This window comes from Melospiza melodia, chromosome 5 (genome assembly GCF_035770615.1).
Source record: "Melospiza melodia melodia isolate bMelMel2 chromosome 5, bMelMel2.pri, whole genome shotgun sequence".
NCBI lineage: Eukaryota > Metazoa > Chordata > Aves > Passeriformes > Passerellidae > Melospiza > Melospiza melodia.
This window is the reverse complement of record NC_086198.1, coordinates 30,331,348-30,348,920: the sequence shown is the minus strand read 5'-3', so window position 1 is coordinate 30,348,920 and position 17,573 is coordinate 30,331,348. Positions and strand designations below refer to the sequence as shown.

Here is a 17,573-nt window from a genome sequence, read left to right as displayed (position 1 = left end):
AATATTCTTGACAATTAGCTACTAAGAAAGAGTCAATACTTGATAAAACTAACACCATAAAACAGCATCTTCAATAATGTATTTTGAGAATTATTTTAAATATTTTTTTTATTCCAGAAGGGAGTAATTGTCTGCAAGGGTAAATATTGATGGGAATCAATCAGTGGAAGTAGTGTTGGGCTGATTTATGGCAGGAGAGGATTCAGTCCTGGGACTTTAACTCTAGAAATGCAGGAATGGCTCATTGGACTTTCGTGAACAACTACTCACTTTCAAAGGACCTAGAAAGATTAGGATATTTTAAAATATTTTTTTAATAATTATTTTTTTTAAATGTAGGCATGGTAGCGGTAGAGCTGTCACTATGGAGTGTTTGCAACAGTTCTTTCTAAAAAATGTGTAACTTACTTTCAATTTCTATAACTGTTTCTTTCCCTTTATAACAGGAAAAAAAATTGTGAGCCAGAACTATTTTTGCTTTCTTCCAGCAGCAACTGGTGGTTCTACAGCAAGAGAAGGACTAAATGAAAGTGCAGCAGGTAAGAAACCAAATGTGATACTTGGGGACCTTCATTAAGTGTTTTAGTGTTAAGCAACACATCTTTATTTTATTTTTATGTTAAAGTGTGGTATCTCCTGCACCTATGCACAGACTGAACTTATGTGGAAGTATTTTAAGGCATGGAGTAGTGCTATATTGTTGCTAAGGTTACACAAAGAGTTGGGGACTTTCCCAGCTATCCTGTTTTTGTCTGAGTGTTGGCCATATGATTATATTTTCCAGCTGTCATCACTATTTTTAAATAGGCATTTTGGAACCTGCCTCTGCTCTGTGAATCAAAATACTTGTCTAAGACTGTTTAGATGTTGATCAGTCATGAAGTTAAGGACATGAATTCAGGGTATGTCTCTTTACTTTCTTCTTCCATGAGACAAGGTAGTAATTTAGAACTGGCAGCTGTTGACCAGGCAAGCGATGATCCCTTCTGTTATAGATGCAGAATTATTTGTGCAACACAACTCACTGGAAATCCTTGCCAATCCATGGCAGTCTTTTTTCTTCATAGCTGAATCCATCCTCTTGGGAAAAACAGAACTTAACCCAGCTTTCATTATTTGCTTGTTGCTCCCTCTCTGCTGATCACTCTGTTCTGCTCTTTTGGAGGCTCCCTGTCTTTGCTGGGGGGCTGGTTAGCCTGCTCCACCTAAAATTCCACATCCTTTCTTTGGCTGAGTCTGAGACTTGTTGCAGAAATCACCAACCACACAGGTAGCCAGCTACGGAGTCTCACCAGAATCTGAATCAGGAGTTTCTCTTCTGATTAAGGTTGGAGTGATAGCTTCATCTTTTTGCGCTGTACCAAAAACCAAATTATTTTACAGAAAGGCTCTTCCCATACTCTTCAAGTATGTTAATTTACTTCAGGGAACCCACAGCGAAGTCAATTAGCAAGGATTGGTTGTAGCCCAACCGTTTTATCACAGTTTAAGACATGCCATGTCTTCCTACCTTTAATAGCATTTTCTTGCCAGGATGTTGCACATCTTTTAGCTGCCATGGCCTTAAGTTATCACTTGGCACTTTCTGATCTTTAAGTGCTCTTCAAAAGGTAAAACAACCATGTTTAATCATGGCTTTCATAGGAAGCAATGAATTTTAAAATAATGAAGTTTATGGGAATCCCTCAAATTAATTCTATTAAATTGTTTTGGTAGGCATCTAATTGTTCAGTCTCTCCAGGGAGAATAAGACAAGTGTCACTGACAAAATAACTGAGCTCTCAAAGAAAGGAATGACTTTTTGTGTTCTGTTTTTTTTAATGAAGAAAGTTTATTGCAGGTCTTTCTTTTACAATTCTAGTAGAAAGTATAGCTAAGAGAAAAAATGAACTATGACCAATTCATAAGAACGAGCAAAGGAAAAGGATTAAGCTGAATACATACTCTATTGAACTAAGCATTATGGTAAAGAGAAAACCTCACCTATTTTGTGACTGCAGGTTAAAGAGAGCTGCTTCCCAATGCTGCTTTCCAGTGCCTGCACCAGGTGAATAGGGGGATAGCACTGACAAACCTCTGACGGCTATTGATGCCAGCTCCTCTATCAGCATGTCCTAGAATCAGGAGCTGCTCAGCTCATCATAGCTTGGATAACATGCAGCAGGCTTTCCCTTCACAGGCCCAAAGTAATTTTATTTTATTTTTATTTTATTTTTATCTAACAGGTAGTCCGACCCTGGAGAAAGGTGTGGATGGGACACTTGTGGTTAGGATAGAAAATGGCAAAGCAAAAAGGCTTCCTTCACTCCAGTCTTTGTAACAAATAAATGTCCACTGCTCATGTTTACATCCCAAGTTACTTTATTTAAATTCATATTATCTAAACACTACCCTGCCTGCAAGTCAGATAACAAACTTGATGGAAAACAACCATCCTTCCCTTTCTATCTTCAAATGTTTGTCTCATGATATTTTACAGTTAGTCCACTAAAAAATTCTTTGTGAAAATTTGCCTCTTCAAGTTTAGTAGAAACTTGGCTAAAAATAGAGGCATTCGAATAGAAGGCAAATAGAAATTTTCTTCCCTTGTCTGCCTCTCCCACTTTTCTGAAAATTCCCATCAGAAGAACAGAACGGGGCCTGCTGGTGGACATGAGGCCAGGTAACTGTTCCCCACCTCACTGCTCATATAAAAATATGGTTAGCTACACCGTAAGTTAGTCTATCTAGAGCCCAAGGCTGTGTGAAATGGAGTTAATTATTGACACAGAGAACTTAAAAAACCACCTAACATTCCTGGAGTCTTTCCCCTACTGCTCTTCCCAAGATGTGGTTCGTTCACCCCCTGCGAGAGAGAGGCTCAGACCTGGCTGGGGCTTGCTATGAGAGGTGCTCACAAACTGAAAACAGTCACGGGAAATGAAGAAAAGTGTGGCCAGAGTGCGGGGAGCTTCGGGTGGGTTTGCTTTCCCCAGTCCTACGCAGCAGGCTGATCCCCAGCGAGCTCGGGAGGAGGCGGCGTGGGGGACCCGGGCGGCTCAGGAGCAGCAGGGAGGAGGGGCTCGGACCCAGCCGCACGAGGAGCAGCAGCTGCAGCAGCAATTGCAGAAATGTTCTCCACTCCAGCTCTACCAGAGTCCTGACAGCGCTTGCTGCAGAAAATCTGGCTCTCTTTATCTAGAGCTGTGTTCTACAAACAAACAAAACAAACCCAAGGCAAAACATGAAACAACACTTAAATACAGCCCTGTCTTAAGGGTTAAAACAATCTACAAGACATGAACTGCATGCAATACAGCCAGGATAAAAAAGGAGAAATAACATTAGAAATTTTTTATATAATGAATTGTGTGATTTTTGTGATGTTGACTTTAGGAAACGTAAGGAAAACTTATTTTCCAGATGTATGCTTGCCGTGATGTTGCAGGTTTAAAATTTTTGTCTTGCAAGTCTGATGTGGAAAAAAAGATGGCACGAGTGGTTGTGATAGAGAAGGAACCTGTCACAGTAACTATTAGCAAAATTTATGTACCTGTGTTTTTGCAGACACAAGGAATCAGGTGATGCTTACTGAGAACTCAGTGCTACAATTCTGGAACAAACCACACGGTACAGAAGGGGAGCCCCTGGGGAAGGTGACAGAACATTTTTTTCTTTTTTCAAGCAAAGGGACTGCTTTTCTGCTTAGTGGTGAGAGTAGGAAAATTACCTCTCATGGTTGCAAAAATGCATAATTTCTGAATTGTGTACTTAAAAATGAGTTCACAGGAGAAGGGAGCAACAGGTTGGAATGAAAACTGAGAATTCTGTAGTGAATAGGTCGATTATCTGGAGCATGTGGTACATCTGCTGAAGATAACAATTTCCATACCCTCAAAGATATGTGCTAATTGTAAAGGTCAGATGCTTTCTCTTTTCTTCAAAAATTTATTATTTTGATTGGACTTGCTTTACTAATGTGAAAATTTATGTGGTTTTAGTTGGGTTTGACTAATACACTATTCAATGAAGTATTTAATACTGAAATAATTTTCTGAGACAAGTCAAATTTAGCAGGGTTCATTTTTTTTCAGATGTGTTTATTGTATCAAAGTCATCAAGGACAGCAGATACAAGGTACTTACCCTCTTCTTTTTTGTTGTTGTTGTTATGTTGGGTTTTTTTAACTCAAGTTACATCACTACATCCCTGCATTGCGAGGTACAAGGAGAAAATTCCATAGTCCACAATTGAGTTTCTGCTACTGACAATCAACACTGCAAAGGGAGCATGCAAGGAAAGGAGCAGCTGAATTGGATCTGAGTTTTGAGATTAGTGATGGTCTAAAGGAATTTTATCATTATCAAGGCACCATTGCATTGCCTTTTTTCTTGCTGGAAAAAGTTGTAAATAGGGGTTTCTGCTATTGCAGTGGCAGGCAAAGTTATATAAAAGGGGAAGGACATGCTTTCAGTTCATGCTGACAGTGATTTTCTCCTGTGCTGTCCTCATAGCAGCAATATAGTTATATGTAATGCAGTTTAGGGTTTTCTTTTCAATTTTACTGTTGCTAAGCAAGAATGTTTTTTATTTATCTAGGACTGATTATCACTTGTCTGTCTCTAAATGAAGTTCAATTTTAAATAGAAACAATGTTTAGTTCTTTGCTTCTGTCTTCAAAAGGGTCTTATCTTTTTCTAGCTGTTTTTAGATACAATATGGATATAGACATGCAGAAAGTGACTGCCAGGAGAATAAACCAAGACATGTCTGAGGAAGTAAAAAAATTGTTGTATTGGTGTTTGCTCAGCCTATTTCAGATATGCATCACTCAAGACAGAACTATTTTTTCCTAAGTGTTTAAAAGGTATTCCTTTGCTGGTTTGGTGTGGCTGTACAGCTTTTTCCACTTCAGACTGGCTTAGTTATTTCTCCTTCCTTGTTACCAATGGAGACCATGTACTTTTTGTGCAGCAGAACAAAGCATCGCCGTTAGTACGTACCATTGCCTTGGACCTACTCAGAGGGAAGCAATGCAGGCATTGGGAAAGGAGGAAAAAAGGAAGAAAGCAAGGGACAGAAACTAGACTTACTTTAAGCAGAACTAACACAATTGCAACAAATTTAGATTTACAGAACATTTCTTAATTGACAAAAAAAAAAAATCAGTAATGAATTAAGAGCAACATGCTTTTGGGGGCAGCAGGAGCCTTCTGTGCAAGGACACTGAACTGGGGATGTGCAGTTTTACTTATCTGCCACAGGATGGGATTATCTGCATGGGCCAGGTGACAGTGTGGGAATGAGGTGATGCTAAAGGGGCTCCAGTGAATGTGCAGGTGGACTGAGAGAGCAATGCACTGCAATACACAGTGAGAGTTACAAAGTGTGCTTGTCTGAAGCTGAATGTTGGTAAGCAATGAGTGCTGGAGCAAGTGAAGAACTTCTGAACACAAAGGTAACTAAATTTCAATGCTCAAGGTAAACCAGGGCAAGAATAACAAATTGGGGGCTTAATCCTCATTAGATCACAGTGTTTTGAGCAAGATTTTACTTTTCCTTTCAGCATTAACTGGGAGCTGCATTCAGCAATTAATAATTATGCATTTACATCCTTCCATACCTGTTAGAAGGAAATAAAGCAGGAAAAGGTAAAATGAGGTGAACTTTCCTGGCTGAAGGAGTGTCAGTAGCTAACAGAAAAAACTCACACCAATAGGAAGCCAAAGCTAGGCTGTGTCAGAGATCTGAGACAGGCTTAAGTGGCATGCAAGTTGGAGAGGGGCTGAGAGTTAGAATTAAAATTGCTCTTATTACATATAGTGCATTTTATACCAGTTTTCAGCTTCAGGCTTATCCATAGTCTCAACAGTATAAAGAATGAAGCTCTGAAGTCCCTCTCAAACTGTCAAGTCAAACTGTCAAATGAAATGTAGACAAGAACATGAACCTGAAATCCATTTCCTGACTTATTTTTATGTTATCATTTTTCCTATATTTAAATTGTTTGCCTATTTAACTCACATAAATGTATTTGCAAAGACAGAGATGTAGGCAGAAACATTTTATTTAAATTTTACTGGTTCTTAGATGATTAAAAAAATTATTCCTGTTAACATAAGAGGTCTGGCCTTTGAAATAATACTAATGGGAGGGTGAGGGTGGAAGTCCCTGTTATGTTACCATGGATGGTTTTACTTTCTTTAAGTTACTGAAAATACATTTTGTGTGCAGTGTCCATCCTTGCATCAGACAAGGCTGGGCCCTGGTAAGATCATGAAGAAAGGAGGTTTCTGGAATGGAGCCTGGTTTCCTGGCACAGGTAGTGTTGAACAACACTATGCTCAAGATGAAGCAATACTTGGTCAGGCACAGAGGTAGACCCTAGTTAACTAGGTGGGCAGTATGATAAAAAAACTCTTGCTTTTTAAAATGAAATATTTGAAATTGTTAATAAACTTCATTTTAACATACACCTACTTAGTGTTCATTGAAAGCTCATTTTTATCTCTTGGGCAGCACACTGTGATAGACTTGGTTGCTCTCAAGAAATGATGAGACAATCCACATTTATACATCAATAAAGACTAGAATTAGAGACTCTTCCAATTTTGGGTTTGCTATTCTTGCACCACATGTGCTCATAGAGCACTGTCAGGAAAATATGCAGAGTATACTATCAATGTATAGAAATGTTCATTTCTCTTACCATGATGACAGAAACCCCAGCAGATGTGTTATTTTGCTTGGGTAGGGTGTTATTAAAGTGCTGCTTCAGTTTACCTGTTACTTCAGCTTGCATATTATTCTCCTGGGAAGCATCATCCTGCATAAGAAAGAACACAATATTCAAGATAGGGAAAAACCAAAAAGTTTTTTATCATCAGGTGCTTTCTGCTTTTTAATGAACAGTGAATATTCAGACAGGCAGTCCAAAAGTGAACACACTCTGCTACATGAGAGACAATTCCAGAGGAAAGGAACAGAGCAATCACTCACTGCTTTATGAATGAACTTCTATTTCTTAAAATGACATGTGACATTTCCAGTGCATTGATTTGTCCCATAATTATAAGCTGCAGGTTTGATTCAAGCAAGTTAAAAATAACATACTTGAAATAATATTGAAAAGCATATTTTTCACTTGGATTTCTTTCAAATCACCACTTTAAATGGCCCATCATGTCCTAAGTCTGGAGGTGTTATCAAGTATTATAAATACACTTGAGAGGAGCTGTTATCCATTGATACACTTGTTAAGAGTTGTTTTCTCTTGTGTCAGGGAACTCCACAGATTGTATTCAGTCCCTCTTTTAGAACACGTCTGAAAATAAGCATTGACTGGCTCCATGTAAACCTAGTACTTATTAATAATTAATTGATTTTAAATCAATAAGCAATGCACTCTGGTGTTCCCCTTTGCTGCTGCCTGAGAAGATGAAGGACCTGGCAGGCATCAGCTTGGTGTCTGTGGTAAATTAGGTGTTATATTTGCTAATTGTACTGCTGCTTCTGAACAGTGCAGGTTAATGGTTAGATTTACAGGTTTAATGTCAAATTAGAGACAAGGGAAATGTGATTTACTCACTGACACCCAGGGATGGCTTAGGATCTGTGCTGCTGTGTACCGGGCTTCAGCATTCACATGTAGCATCAGGCTGATTAACTCCTTCATGGAAAAAGAAAAAAAGAGAGTTTGAAGGGCATGGGAAAGGATATTAAAACTGAAAATAATGTTGCACCAAGTTCTTCTCAGTGCAATATTCTTGATACCTGGATGGGAAAAAACCAACCCCAGCTGATACCAGTGTGACTTAAGTGGAACTTAAATTTGCCCTTTAGGATTAAGAGTCTGCAAGGTAGTGTGTTTGATATCAGCTTCTTAACTGTACTCATGTTTCACTGAGTCTATTGAAAACAAATGAAAAAGAAACGTTAAAAAATCAGCTCTAATGTTCCACTTTGTTCTCTGTATATTCATGAACATGATCAGAACAAAAACAAACCTGGGAGACATGAGATCCTCTCTGGGCAGTGCACATGCACTCAGTAATATGACATAAAAAACATTACATCAAAAACCACAAATCAGAGACAAGAATCTGCACCTGAAAGTCAAGAAACTGATGAAATTATTTGAAAACGTTCTCTTCTGTGTTGCTGCAGAAGAATAGAAGATATTGAGCTAAGTCCTTCCCTCCAAAACCCTTTTAAAGCCTCCAAATTATCATCTTCATATTTTTATCAAGATTATTTCAAGATTATTTCAAAGGCGCTATCCATTGATTCAGTTTTGGAAATGGTTTGTTCAAGCAGATGATAACACACCTTACTGAGAGCTTTCCCAACCAGCCAAGTTCTTTAGTCTGTGGAAGTTTGAAGTGAGACATCACCTTGAATACCAAGATTGTTTGTTCAGAATGCATGTCTGGAAATCTGTGAGATGACTGGGACTTGGGAAATGTTGGTAAATGGATAAATACCCATAGGGAAATGCAGAAAAATTCAGAAAAAAAATTAACTTCTCATTGGCCAGATAAAAAACCACCTCCACTTGTTACCGAGTCCTCAAATATTATTTAGAGCACTTCAGTGAGTTAGCGTAAGAGAAATGGGTCTTACAACTTGAATCTTTGTCCTACAGACACAATCAATTTAAACAAAACTGCGGTCATCACAGAAGAACTGCTGGCAGTGGCAATTAGCCATGGCTGCGCCTCTTGAAAAGCTCTCATAAATAAATGCCTCAAGTAAAAATAGGAAAAAATGCCTACTGCAACCAATCCACAGAGCAATAATTTTCCTTTTTTTAAAGAGTTGCAAGAGGGAAAAATTCAGGGACACATTTATTTTACATCTGAAGCACTGAACCTGCTGTAAAGTGCATCATGAAGTGAGCTGGGCAGTGTGTGACATTCCCTGAATGCAGCTGGCATTCTGCTACCCTTGCTCAGGCAGCCTGAAACACCTGAGCTTTCATCAAGCACTGCTCAGCCAAACCCACTGAAAAGGCAAAAGGCACAGCTGGGCACTGGGCTGCTCTGCATCTTCCAGGCTGCCTTCCCAGCTGAGCACAGGCTGCTGCACAGGGCTTGTCAGAAATGTTCTTTCAGGTGGGAAAAAATATCAGTACCTTTGCTGAATCGGTGATGTTATCCCAGTAGGGAGAGGGAAATTCCAGCTTCCCCACAAGGATCTGATCAAAGAGGTCTTCCTGAAGGTTGTTTTCACTGTAAAACAGCAGTAACAAAAAACATGAGAGGAAAAGCCAATTTGTCATGGGGATTTTAACTTGATTTGGGGATGGAACAGAAATTATGTTAATAACTACTAGAAATACATAATTTAGAAGTTTATACAGTGATAGCTATTCTGAGCCAATACATTTGAGGTAACTTTTCCACTGGAATAGGGGCTGCATAGTTAACACACATTTATCAATCTCACTCATGACCTGGTTCTACTAGCATGATATGGACATTCTCTGTGCCTTCCCTCAAAACTCTAACCAATTTTCTTGCACAATGTATCTTTCAAAACACATTTTCAGCTTTAAACGTGAAATAACAACATGAAAACCCCAAATATGTGAACTAATATTTTTCCCCATCAAAAATATATATATAAAATAAATTTATAAAAAATAAATACATATAATATATATTTTAAAAATATATAAAATATATATGTAAAATGTATTGTTTGCAAGATATTTTCGTTCAGTGAGGTGTTTTAGTTAAACCTCTTTTGTTAAGTATCTTGCTGTAAAAATGAACAAGCAGGCCCTGCATTAGTAATTGATATGTTAAGAGCAGAATTCCCTGTTAAAATGTGCCATTCCTTCTCATTCTCTGGCAAAAAAAAAAAAAAAAAAAAAAAAAAAAAAAAAAAAAAAAAGAAAAGGAAAAGGGCCCATTTGATTTTCAGTAGAAAAACCCCACGGCTGGTTTGACACTTCCCAAAAGGCCGAGCAGGGTTCAAAAGGCGGGATGAACACATTTTCCCCTCTCCTCTCCAACGGCAGAGGGCAGCGCGCACCCGCGGATGGAGCAGCCGGAATCCGCATGGAGACAAAAGGAAAAGCGGCTCTGCCCTCGCACACCCCCAGCGCTAAAACACCTGCCCCCGTAGGAAAACGTATCTCAAAAATTGATCCCAAACCTAAAATGAAAGACAAGTGAAAACCACTCAAAGAAATTAACAATCCATGAGGAAAACACATCATTCTGATCCACCTTTTTTCCTCCCCCAAGGATGCCTCCTTCAGGGAGAAAGGTCAGACTGGCTCTGAAAGAATTTGATTGCTTTTGCTGTTTTTCCCTTTGGCACTCACCTGCGAAAAGGTGGAAATCCACATAACAGGATGTAAGTGATCACACCTGCAGCCCAAATATCCACCTTTAAGCCATACCTGAGAAAATAAGTCTGTGTTACTTGTGCTGAATTGACAACAGCAACAAAAAAAGTCATTCCAATCAAAAATAAATGATGCTGACAGGATTACGTGAGAATCTGTTCTGAATTACTTGCTGCTGCTAAGGTGATGTATTTTGTGCCTGAACATCTTTTTCTTCACACCTTTAAGAAACCATGATTCTATGATTTTTTTTTTTCCACCTCAGGGCTCTCCGGGGCCTTCTGAATATACTCAAAGCCAAGCCAGTATCCAGGTTTCCCCATCCAGAGCCACTAATGGTTAAAGACAAGGATGTGCTTTCTCAGTCCCCACAGTGAAGCAACTCTCTCAAAGGTTATCATGTGTTGCTAAGCAACAAGACACACCAATTCTCCAGCCTCTCCAGCGAGCAACATGGGCAAGAAGAGCTGCACTTTTCTTTCAAAGCACAGAAATTAAAACACTGCAGGTCAAAAAGAGGCCTTTTCTCCTATTCAGTGGATTCAGTTTGTCAAACCCTCAGGCACGCAGACGAGGCGCCCTCTGACACTGGAGCTGACTGCAGCTGTGAAATGTTTCTCAGTGCAACAAATGCACTGAACAAGGAGTGAAACAGCACAAACAAAACCTCCCTCCATCAGCAAATTCAGAGTGGTCACGGCTATGGCAAAAGCATGGAATGGAGATCTCGTAGGTCTAAAAGGAGAGAGGATTTGTGATAATCTGCCATTGGTGAAAATTTATCATTTTACAAAATTTATTTCTGTATTTATGCAATGACCTGTTAAATACAGAATAATGGAGTTGCTCAATTGTTATCAAACAGGATGCGTCACCCAAAAGGGTCACTTGAATCAACATAATCTAATTAGAACTGTCCTGAGAACAGGCTTAGACTAGGTGAGCTCTGCAGCCTCTTCCAGTATAAATGATTCCATTTCTAATGCAAACATTATGTTTTGCCTGTCTGTTCTTCCCCAAACAGCTGCCAGGGGTGGTACAGTGGGCTCTGGATGCTGAGGTGAGGCAGGGAGCACAAACAAATGGACTCCACTGCACCAGAGCTGTCCATGGGAAGGTGTGAGAGGAGGCAAAGGCAAATTCTGGGAGCAGGCAGAGCAAGGACACTGGTGCCTCTTGGAGGAACTGGGAGTGATGCCCTTGGGTGGTTTGGTTATAAAACAATAGAGGGACAGCCTGTTGGAGCATTTGGATCTTACAAGATCCTACAACCTGCTAAAAGAGTGGTTAGCAGGCCTGTGTGGTAGGCAGCCATGCTCACCCTGTCTCTGCAATGATTTCTGGAGCCACATAGGTGGGTGTCCCACACACCGTGTACAAAGGGCCTTCCACCACCGTCGCCAGTCCAAAGTCTCCAAGCTTCAAAGACTTGGTTCCATCTGAATATTCACACACCTAAAATCAGAGAAATTAACACAGAATGAGGAGGAGAACATCTGCATTTTTATATCCTCTAATTTCTTTGGGAAAACATCATCACCATACCAAGAAGATGGGAAAAAGAGGTAATTTCCACAGCCCTGTAAGGCAAGAAGAGAATAAAAAATGATATTCCCATTGATTGCAGCTGGAGCAAATTTTCAGTGGAGCTGTCTGCCAGCTATGTAGGTCAGACCATGACACAGCCTCGAGCAACTAGAGGTGGAAAAGAAAACTCAGTCCTTGAATGTTAAGAAGTTTTCAATATATTCAGGAGAATATAATACTCTCCTTTCATTTGACTGGGACCTAGAGTTTAAAATGGGACTGGCAGCTACAATCAGATTTGTTTAACATCTTGTTATCTTAGCATAAATCTAGCCAACATTCTGGGCAATTTCATCAGCAAATGTCTTCCCTGTGCTTGGTCTGGGCAAATTCAGTTTGGGCTTCGGTGCAGACCCAACTGCACCTTACCAAATGTCCAATGAACAATCTAGCACTGAGTCATTTCATTGATGAAAGAAGCTGAATTTAGTTAAAAAGAAAAGTGCTATACAACCGTGATGGCAGGAATAAACCAAACCAGACCAACACAAAGGAAACATCCCCCTAATAAATTCATCTTAGTTTCGCTCCCATAGTTAAATGTTTATATTAACCAAATTTCAAAGGCATCTAGAATGGAGGACCCCAGGATCTCCTGAATGGCTGAATTTATTTGCCTTCCTCAAACATCTGAGCACTGCAATACCTTTCTTCATTCCCCTGTGTAATTCATATCAGTAATGGAAACACTTGTTCACCTTTATATAACACCTTCATACCAGCTATGACTCTTAGGGTTTGCATTTTTTAAATGCATGACTAGCAAAGGGAATGTAATTCCCATCCAGACGGGCTGGATGACCCTGTGCAAAAAAATGAACTATGTGCAATTACAGGTAGCAGTTGATGGGAATTATTTGCATTTATATTCAATACCAGGATGTTATCTCAATATTCTCCTGCTGTCAATCACAGTGAGTAAGATTTGCATCTGTTGAGTAATCTCTTTAGGCTTTCTAGGCAGAAAGGGCATTGGTGCCTATTTATAACTGATTCAATCTCTAATGAGAGCTTAAAATTTCTTTGGACTGTCTGTGTTTGGAGATACACTAATAGTATGTGAGACTTCTACCTTCATTTTCTCTCTCAAGTGCCATGTTGCCGTGGCTACATTTTCCAGGAGAAGCTTTCCCCCATGCTTCTTTTTGCTAAACAATCTAATTTATTTGAGGGTTGATTTAAATTGCTAAACACTGTCAGTGGAATTACTGGGGAAAGAATTGACTATTAATTAGGAAATATTTTCAGCTTGTAGCCCTGTCCTTGTTACAGTTCAAAATCCAGTCCGGGATAAGCTCTGACTCCTACTCTCAGTTCGAACTCATTAAACAAGACTGACAAACACCACAAAAGACTTTTAAGAAATGTCTCAAGCAGGGGAGATTATGGCCCTGCTTGTGCAGTGTGTGACACTTAATATCCAATATGTAATGCTCAAGTGTAACCTCTGTGGGTAAGTGAGACAGCACACACTGATCCCATTCTGTGGACAGGGGAATAAAAAAGCAGACTTCATGGTAATTCTTGTCAGCACAGTTATTTTATGTCTCTGCTGAAAACAAAAGTTGCCTAAGGAAAAGAATAAATGAATGTAAAGGGTTAATTCCCAGCCAGAATTCTGGTAAAGCATCAGAAAGATGATCCTACAATGACAATGAAAGGAAAAAACCAGCTGGTAGCCATAGGATTGTTGAAGAAATGAAGAAATGCTCTCAGCCCACCTTTCTCCCACTTGCAAACCGATAAATAATTCATCGGCATAGCTTTAAAATTCACTGTTTTGTGAGACAATACTCATGCTTCTCCAAAAGGCAGCCAATCAAATTGTAAATATAGATAGGTCTAAGGACAGGTTTGAGCACAGCTCTCCTGCATTACAGTGATTGCTATCTCATGGCAAAAGATTTACTTCATACATACTTATTCTAAATTAATAAGCCTGCTGTTCTCTGCTGTGCTCCTTGACATTTCTACACAAGCATTTGCATTAATGAGAACAAAGTAAGAGAAAATACTTGAAAATAACTGGGACATACCAGAAGATTTTCTGGTTTGATGTCTCTGTGCACAATGTTGAGGCCATGCAGGTATTTGAGAGCACTGGCTAAATTGTAGACCATGGCACTCCCATCTCTCTCTGTGTATTTTGTAGATGAAGTGATGGCATCAAATAGGTCTCCTCCCTATGGAGAGGAAAAAGATCATTGTTTAAAATATAATTAGGATGGTATTTGGTTAAAAAAACCCCAAACCCTAAATTACGTAAAATCTTCCCTCTAAAACACATGCCCAAATTCCTGTTAAACAGCAAAAAAAAAAAAAAAGAAAAAAAAAGTTTTGCAGAAAAATTATCTTGTCACCAAGATACTAGACTGGGACTTTGGTCATCTGCATTAAATTCTTAACTGTTCTCCAGGCTTCTAGTGTCTGAGCTTGGGTAAATCACAGATTTTTTTCCATTGATCTTCCTACCTTTGATCACTCATTTAGATTACCTACAGGTACAGGCATACAGCATCCCTTTTCTTCATCTTATCAGTATATTCAACATATTGAAAAACAGCCCTGATTTTGATTAAAGCCTAAAATAAATTAGCCCCATAATAATAATAAAAAAAACCCCAAACTGAGAAATATTCAGCAAATTCAAATTTCTGCAGATATTGCAAGAAATACCACATAAATATAGCTGAAGAGGAAAAAAAAGATAAACACATTTCAACATAAATGCATCCATTGATTGAAATACATCAAAGTGCAGAACCTCCAGGTGATTTCTGAATGTGTCAGGCTCTGTTTATGGATGCCCTATTCCTCTGGGAATACACAGCAACGTGTGAGTGAGTTACTGATGGGGCATTTTCAGTCATTACAACAAATGTCATGTGGGTGTCTCCATGATGGTTTCCCTGGATACCTCTGTAGGAGTGATCTGTCTGAGCTGTGGGTGGCATTCCGAGCATTTCAATGCACACCAAAGAGAAGCAGCAATTCAGGGAATATAGGCCAAAATGGTGGGGAATTAAAACATAAAAAAATACTCTCTTGAAACCCCAAAAAGCCTATAGGGTATTAAAATAGCTTCTAGAAAGGAGGAAAGATGAGTGGGCTACAGAAATTATGTATTCAACAACTACACACTTTCAAGGTTTCCCAGTCTGGCAACCATTCTAGAGTCCTGAATGTAACAGGGCCTCAGTCAGAAATAAAAAGTGTTCCTCAAAAAATGAGCAGTGCTCCTACTACTGTTGCTGTATGTTATTTGTATCTGACATGCCAATCAAGCTGATGTGCAGTGTGGCCGTGCATGCACAGAACTCAGACAAGAGAATGCATGAGCAGAACCTGATGCTACTGGTGTATTTGGCTCACAAGGTGACAACAAAAAGAATATTTATGTTTTCTCCATACATGTATGAAAGCAGCATCTCAAGCAAAATGGGTGAGACTTTTTGAGTTTTGATTTTCCAGAATGAAAATTGCTTGAGCTTAATCTATTTGTCTTATCTATTAAGATAAATTCATTAGAGAGTTCATTTCTTTAATTCAATTTAGTATCTAATGAGAATAGTGAAATTTGTTAGTAAATCCATACTACTCTCATCCCTGTATATTGTAGGCATGATATAAAGCCCACTATCCACTTTTCTCTAGACTGTGCACACTGCAAAATTACCTCAAATCTGTGTTAATAGTCAAATTACAACTGAAGAGAGAGAAATCCCATTCATATAATTGTGCGACAGGTGCATTTTTATGATTTAAAAATGCAGGTTGCCACTGAAACCTATTTGATTATGTCGCCCAGGTTCTTAGCGTTCCCAGATACTGCTCAGATTTCACAGCAACACAGAGAATTCAAAGAAGACAAACAAAGGCCCCTGAGCCTCACCTTGACCAGCTCCATCACCAGGTAGAGCTCCGAGGGGGTGTCCATCTCCTCTATGAGCATGATGATGTTGGGGTGCTTCACTCGGCGCAGAATCGACACTTCATTTTCAATCAGGTGCTCCTGTTCAGAAGAGGATGGAAGTTTATCTGGAACATGGATTTGCCAATTCACTTTTCCTTTCATCAGCCAACCACTTGATCAGTGAGCATCCTTTTTGCTGATTAATTTATATAGCAGATGGTTATTTTCAGTTGCTGGATCTTAACTTGTATTTCATCACTGACCACATTTAATTTAAAATACACTTCAAAACTGGGCATCTCCAAAAATGACCCCAGAACGTGACAGCAATTCAGGAAGTGCAGGTTAAGTTCTTATGTGGGTATTATGAGGTGAAATTAAGTTCAGAACCTTTCTGCCCCCCAGCTGGATCACTGGAAGCTGTCACCCCTCATCAACAGTTAACATGGTCTTGATCCTCTCCAGCCTTCACCTCTCATTTGGTGGAGGTTACTCAAGGACAGATTACCTAGGATTTGGATCCAAGGACTTTATTTTTTTTAAAAGTTGTGGAGTATATTAAAGAAAAAAAATATTCTAAGTGCTTTGGTTATGGATTTTGGTTCATTTCATATGCTTGCTCATATTTACAATCTGCAAAATGTGTAGTAGCTCAGTTAAATTGTTGTGACTCCAACAGCTTAACAGCACACAGACTGAGTTCAATTTCCCCTTCCCTGTGCTTCTGAGGAAGTAATGGCTTTTGAGAACAAATTAGTTTCAAATGCCTTGTTCTCTAGAACATTTTAACACTGGAGAGCAAAAAAAAATTAGGTGTCCTTTCCACGTGAAGAATTATTTTAGTTTTCTTTTATAAATGTTGGAATATGGATATTGTATTTAGGTTCTTTGCAAAATAAGAAAAAATGCTTGCACAGACAGGAGTATCCTTCCACCCTGGCAGGGAACAAATCATGTCACTGGACTGGGAACTTATCCATGTTGAATGCACTGATAAGGAGCATGCACTTCATGCATTTGTGAGCAGAGCATCAGGAGGAGATGTGATCCACTGTGCATAGGCAGTGCCTGGAGACCTTACAACACTTCACCTTCTTTTTCTGGGGTTATTTACGGGTGCATTGTGCTTTTGCCAAAGCTCTCTGTGGCTGCACAGCTCAGAAACCACATGCCAGGTGTGCACCTCGATTGGTGAGAGAGCAGTACGGCACACACGGCTTACACACCACACCTTTGGCATTCACTCTGAAAGAGCAGCAATTGTCACTCTGAGCAAACATATGCCTGCTCCAAGCAAAGTGCTCTGGAGAGAAAACAAAACAGACAAACAGGAAGCAATTCTGTTAAACACAATGCTGAACCTCATCACCAGACACATGTGAACAGCCACGGCACGCTAAGCCTCAGGGATGGAAGCCTGGAAGTTCAAAACTAACATTAAGAGTCCAAACAAAAACTAAAATATTATTACAGCTTTCTCAACCTAAAGAACAGGGAACATATTAAATTTATTACACCCATTAATTACTACTAATGGAACAATGGCTTTATCTGTGCTTTCTTGACTAAACTGCTCAGGCATAATTAAAATTTAAAATAAACAGTATTTTTTTTAAAGGCTCCAGAATATTGTTGAGTTACTATTTAAAAAACTGTCCTCAAAAAATGTTGACTAATATGTAGCTAGATATTTTCAACCACTCCACTGTTTGCTATGTTTTGCCATGGAAAAAGTAG

At 39.2% G+C, this 17,573-nt stretch overlaps 1 protein-coding gene across 5 annotated transcripts in view; it reads right to left on the bottom strand.

The window, feature by feature from the left end:
- Positions 1-1,794: 1,794 nt before the first annotated feature.
- The window catches only part of DCLK2 (doublecortin like kinase 2), a 79,424-nt gene continuing 63,645 nt past the window's right edge, over positions 1,795-17,573 (bottom strand). For 2 of the 5 annotated variants that reach the window (XR_010027778.1, XR_010027777.1), the window contains 9 exons: positions 15,816-15,935; positions 13,960-14,106; positions 11,658-11,791; positions 10,313-10,390; positions 9,113-9,209; positions 7,568-7,648; positions 6,689-6,805; positions 5,815-5,897; positions 3,051-3,190 (listed from right to left, as the gene is read on the bottom strand). Coding sequence is in view for 3 of the 5 variants with exons in the window: in XM_063156754.1 (XP_063012824.1) it covers positions 2,978-3,190; positions 6,689-6,805; positions 7,568-7,648; positions 9,113-9,209; positions 10,313-10,390; positions 11,658-11,791; positions 13,960-14,106; positions 15,816-15,935 (987 nt within the window). In the remaining 2 variants the exon portion in view is untranslated. Of the gene's footprint in view, positions 3,191-4,982; positions 4,996-5,814; positions 5,898-6,688; positions 6,806-7,567; positions 7,649-9,112; positions 9,210-10,312; positions 10,391-11,657; positions 11,792-13,959; positions 14,107-15,815; positions 15,936-17,573 lie in introns of all 5 variants that reach the window. The other 3 variants (XM_063156754.1, XM_063156753.1, XM_063156755.1) reach the window with 2 other exon arrangements.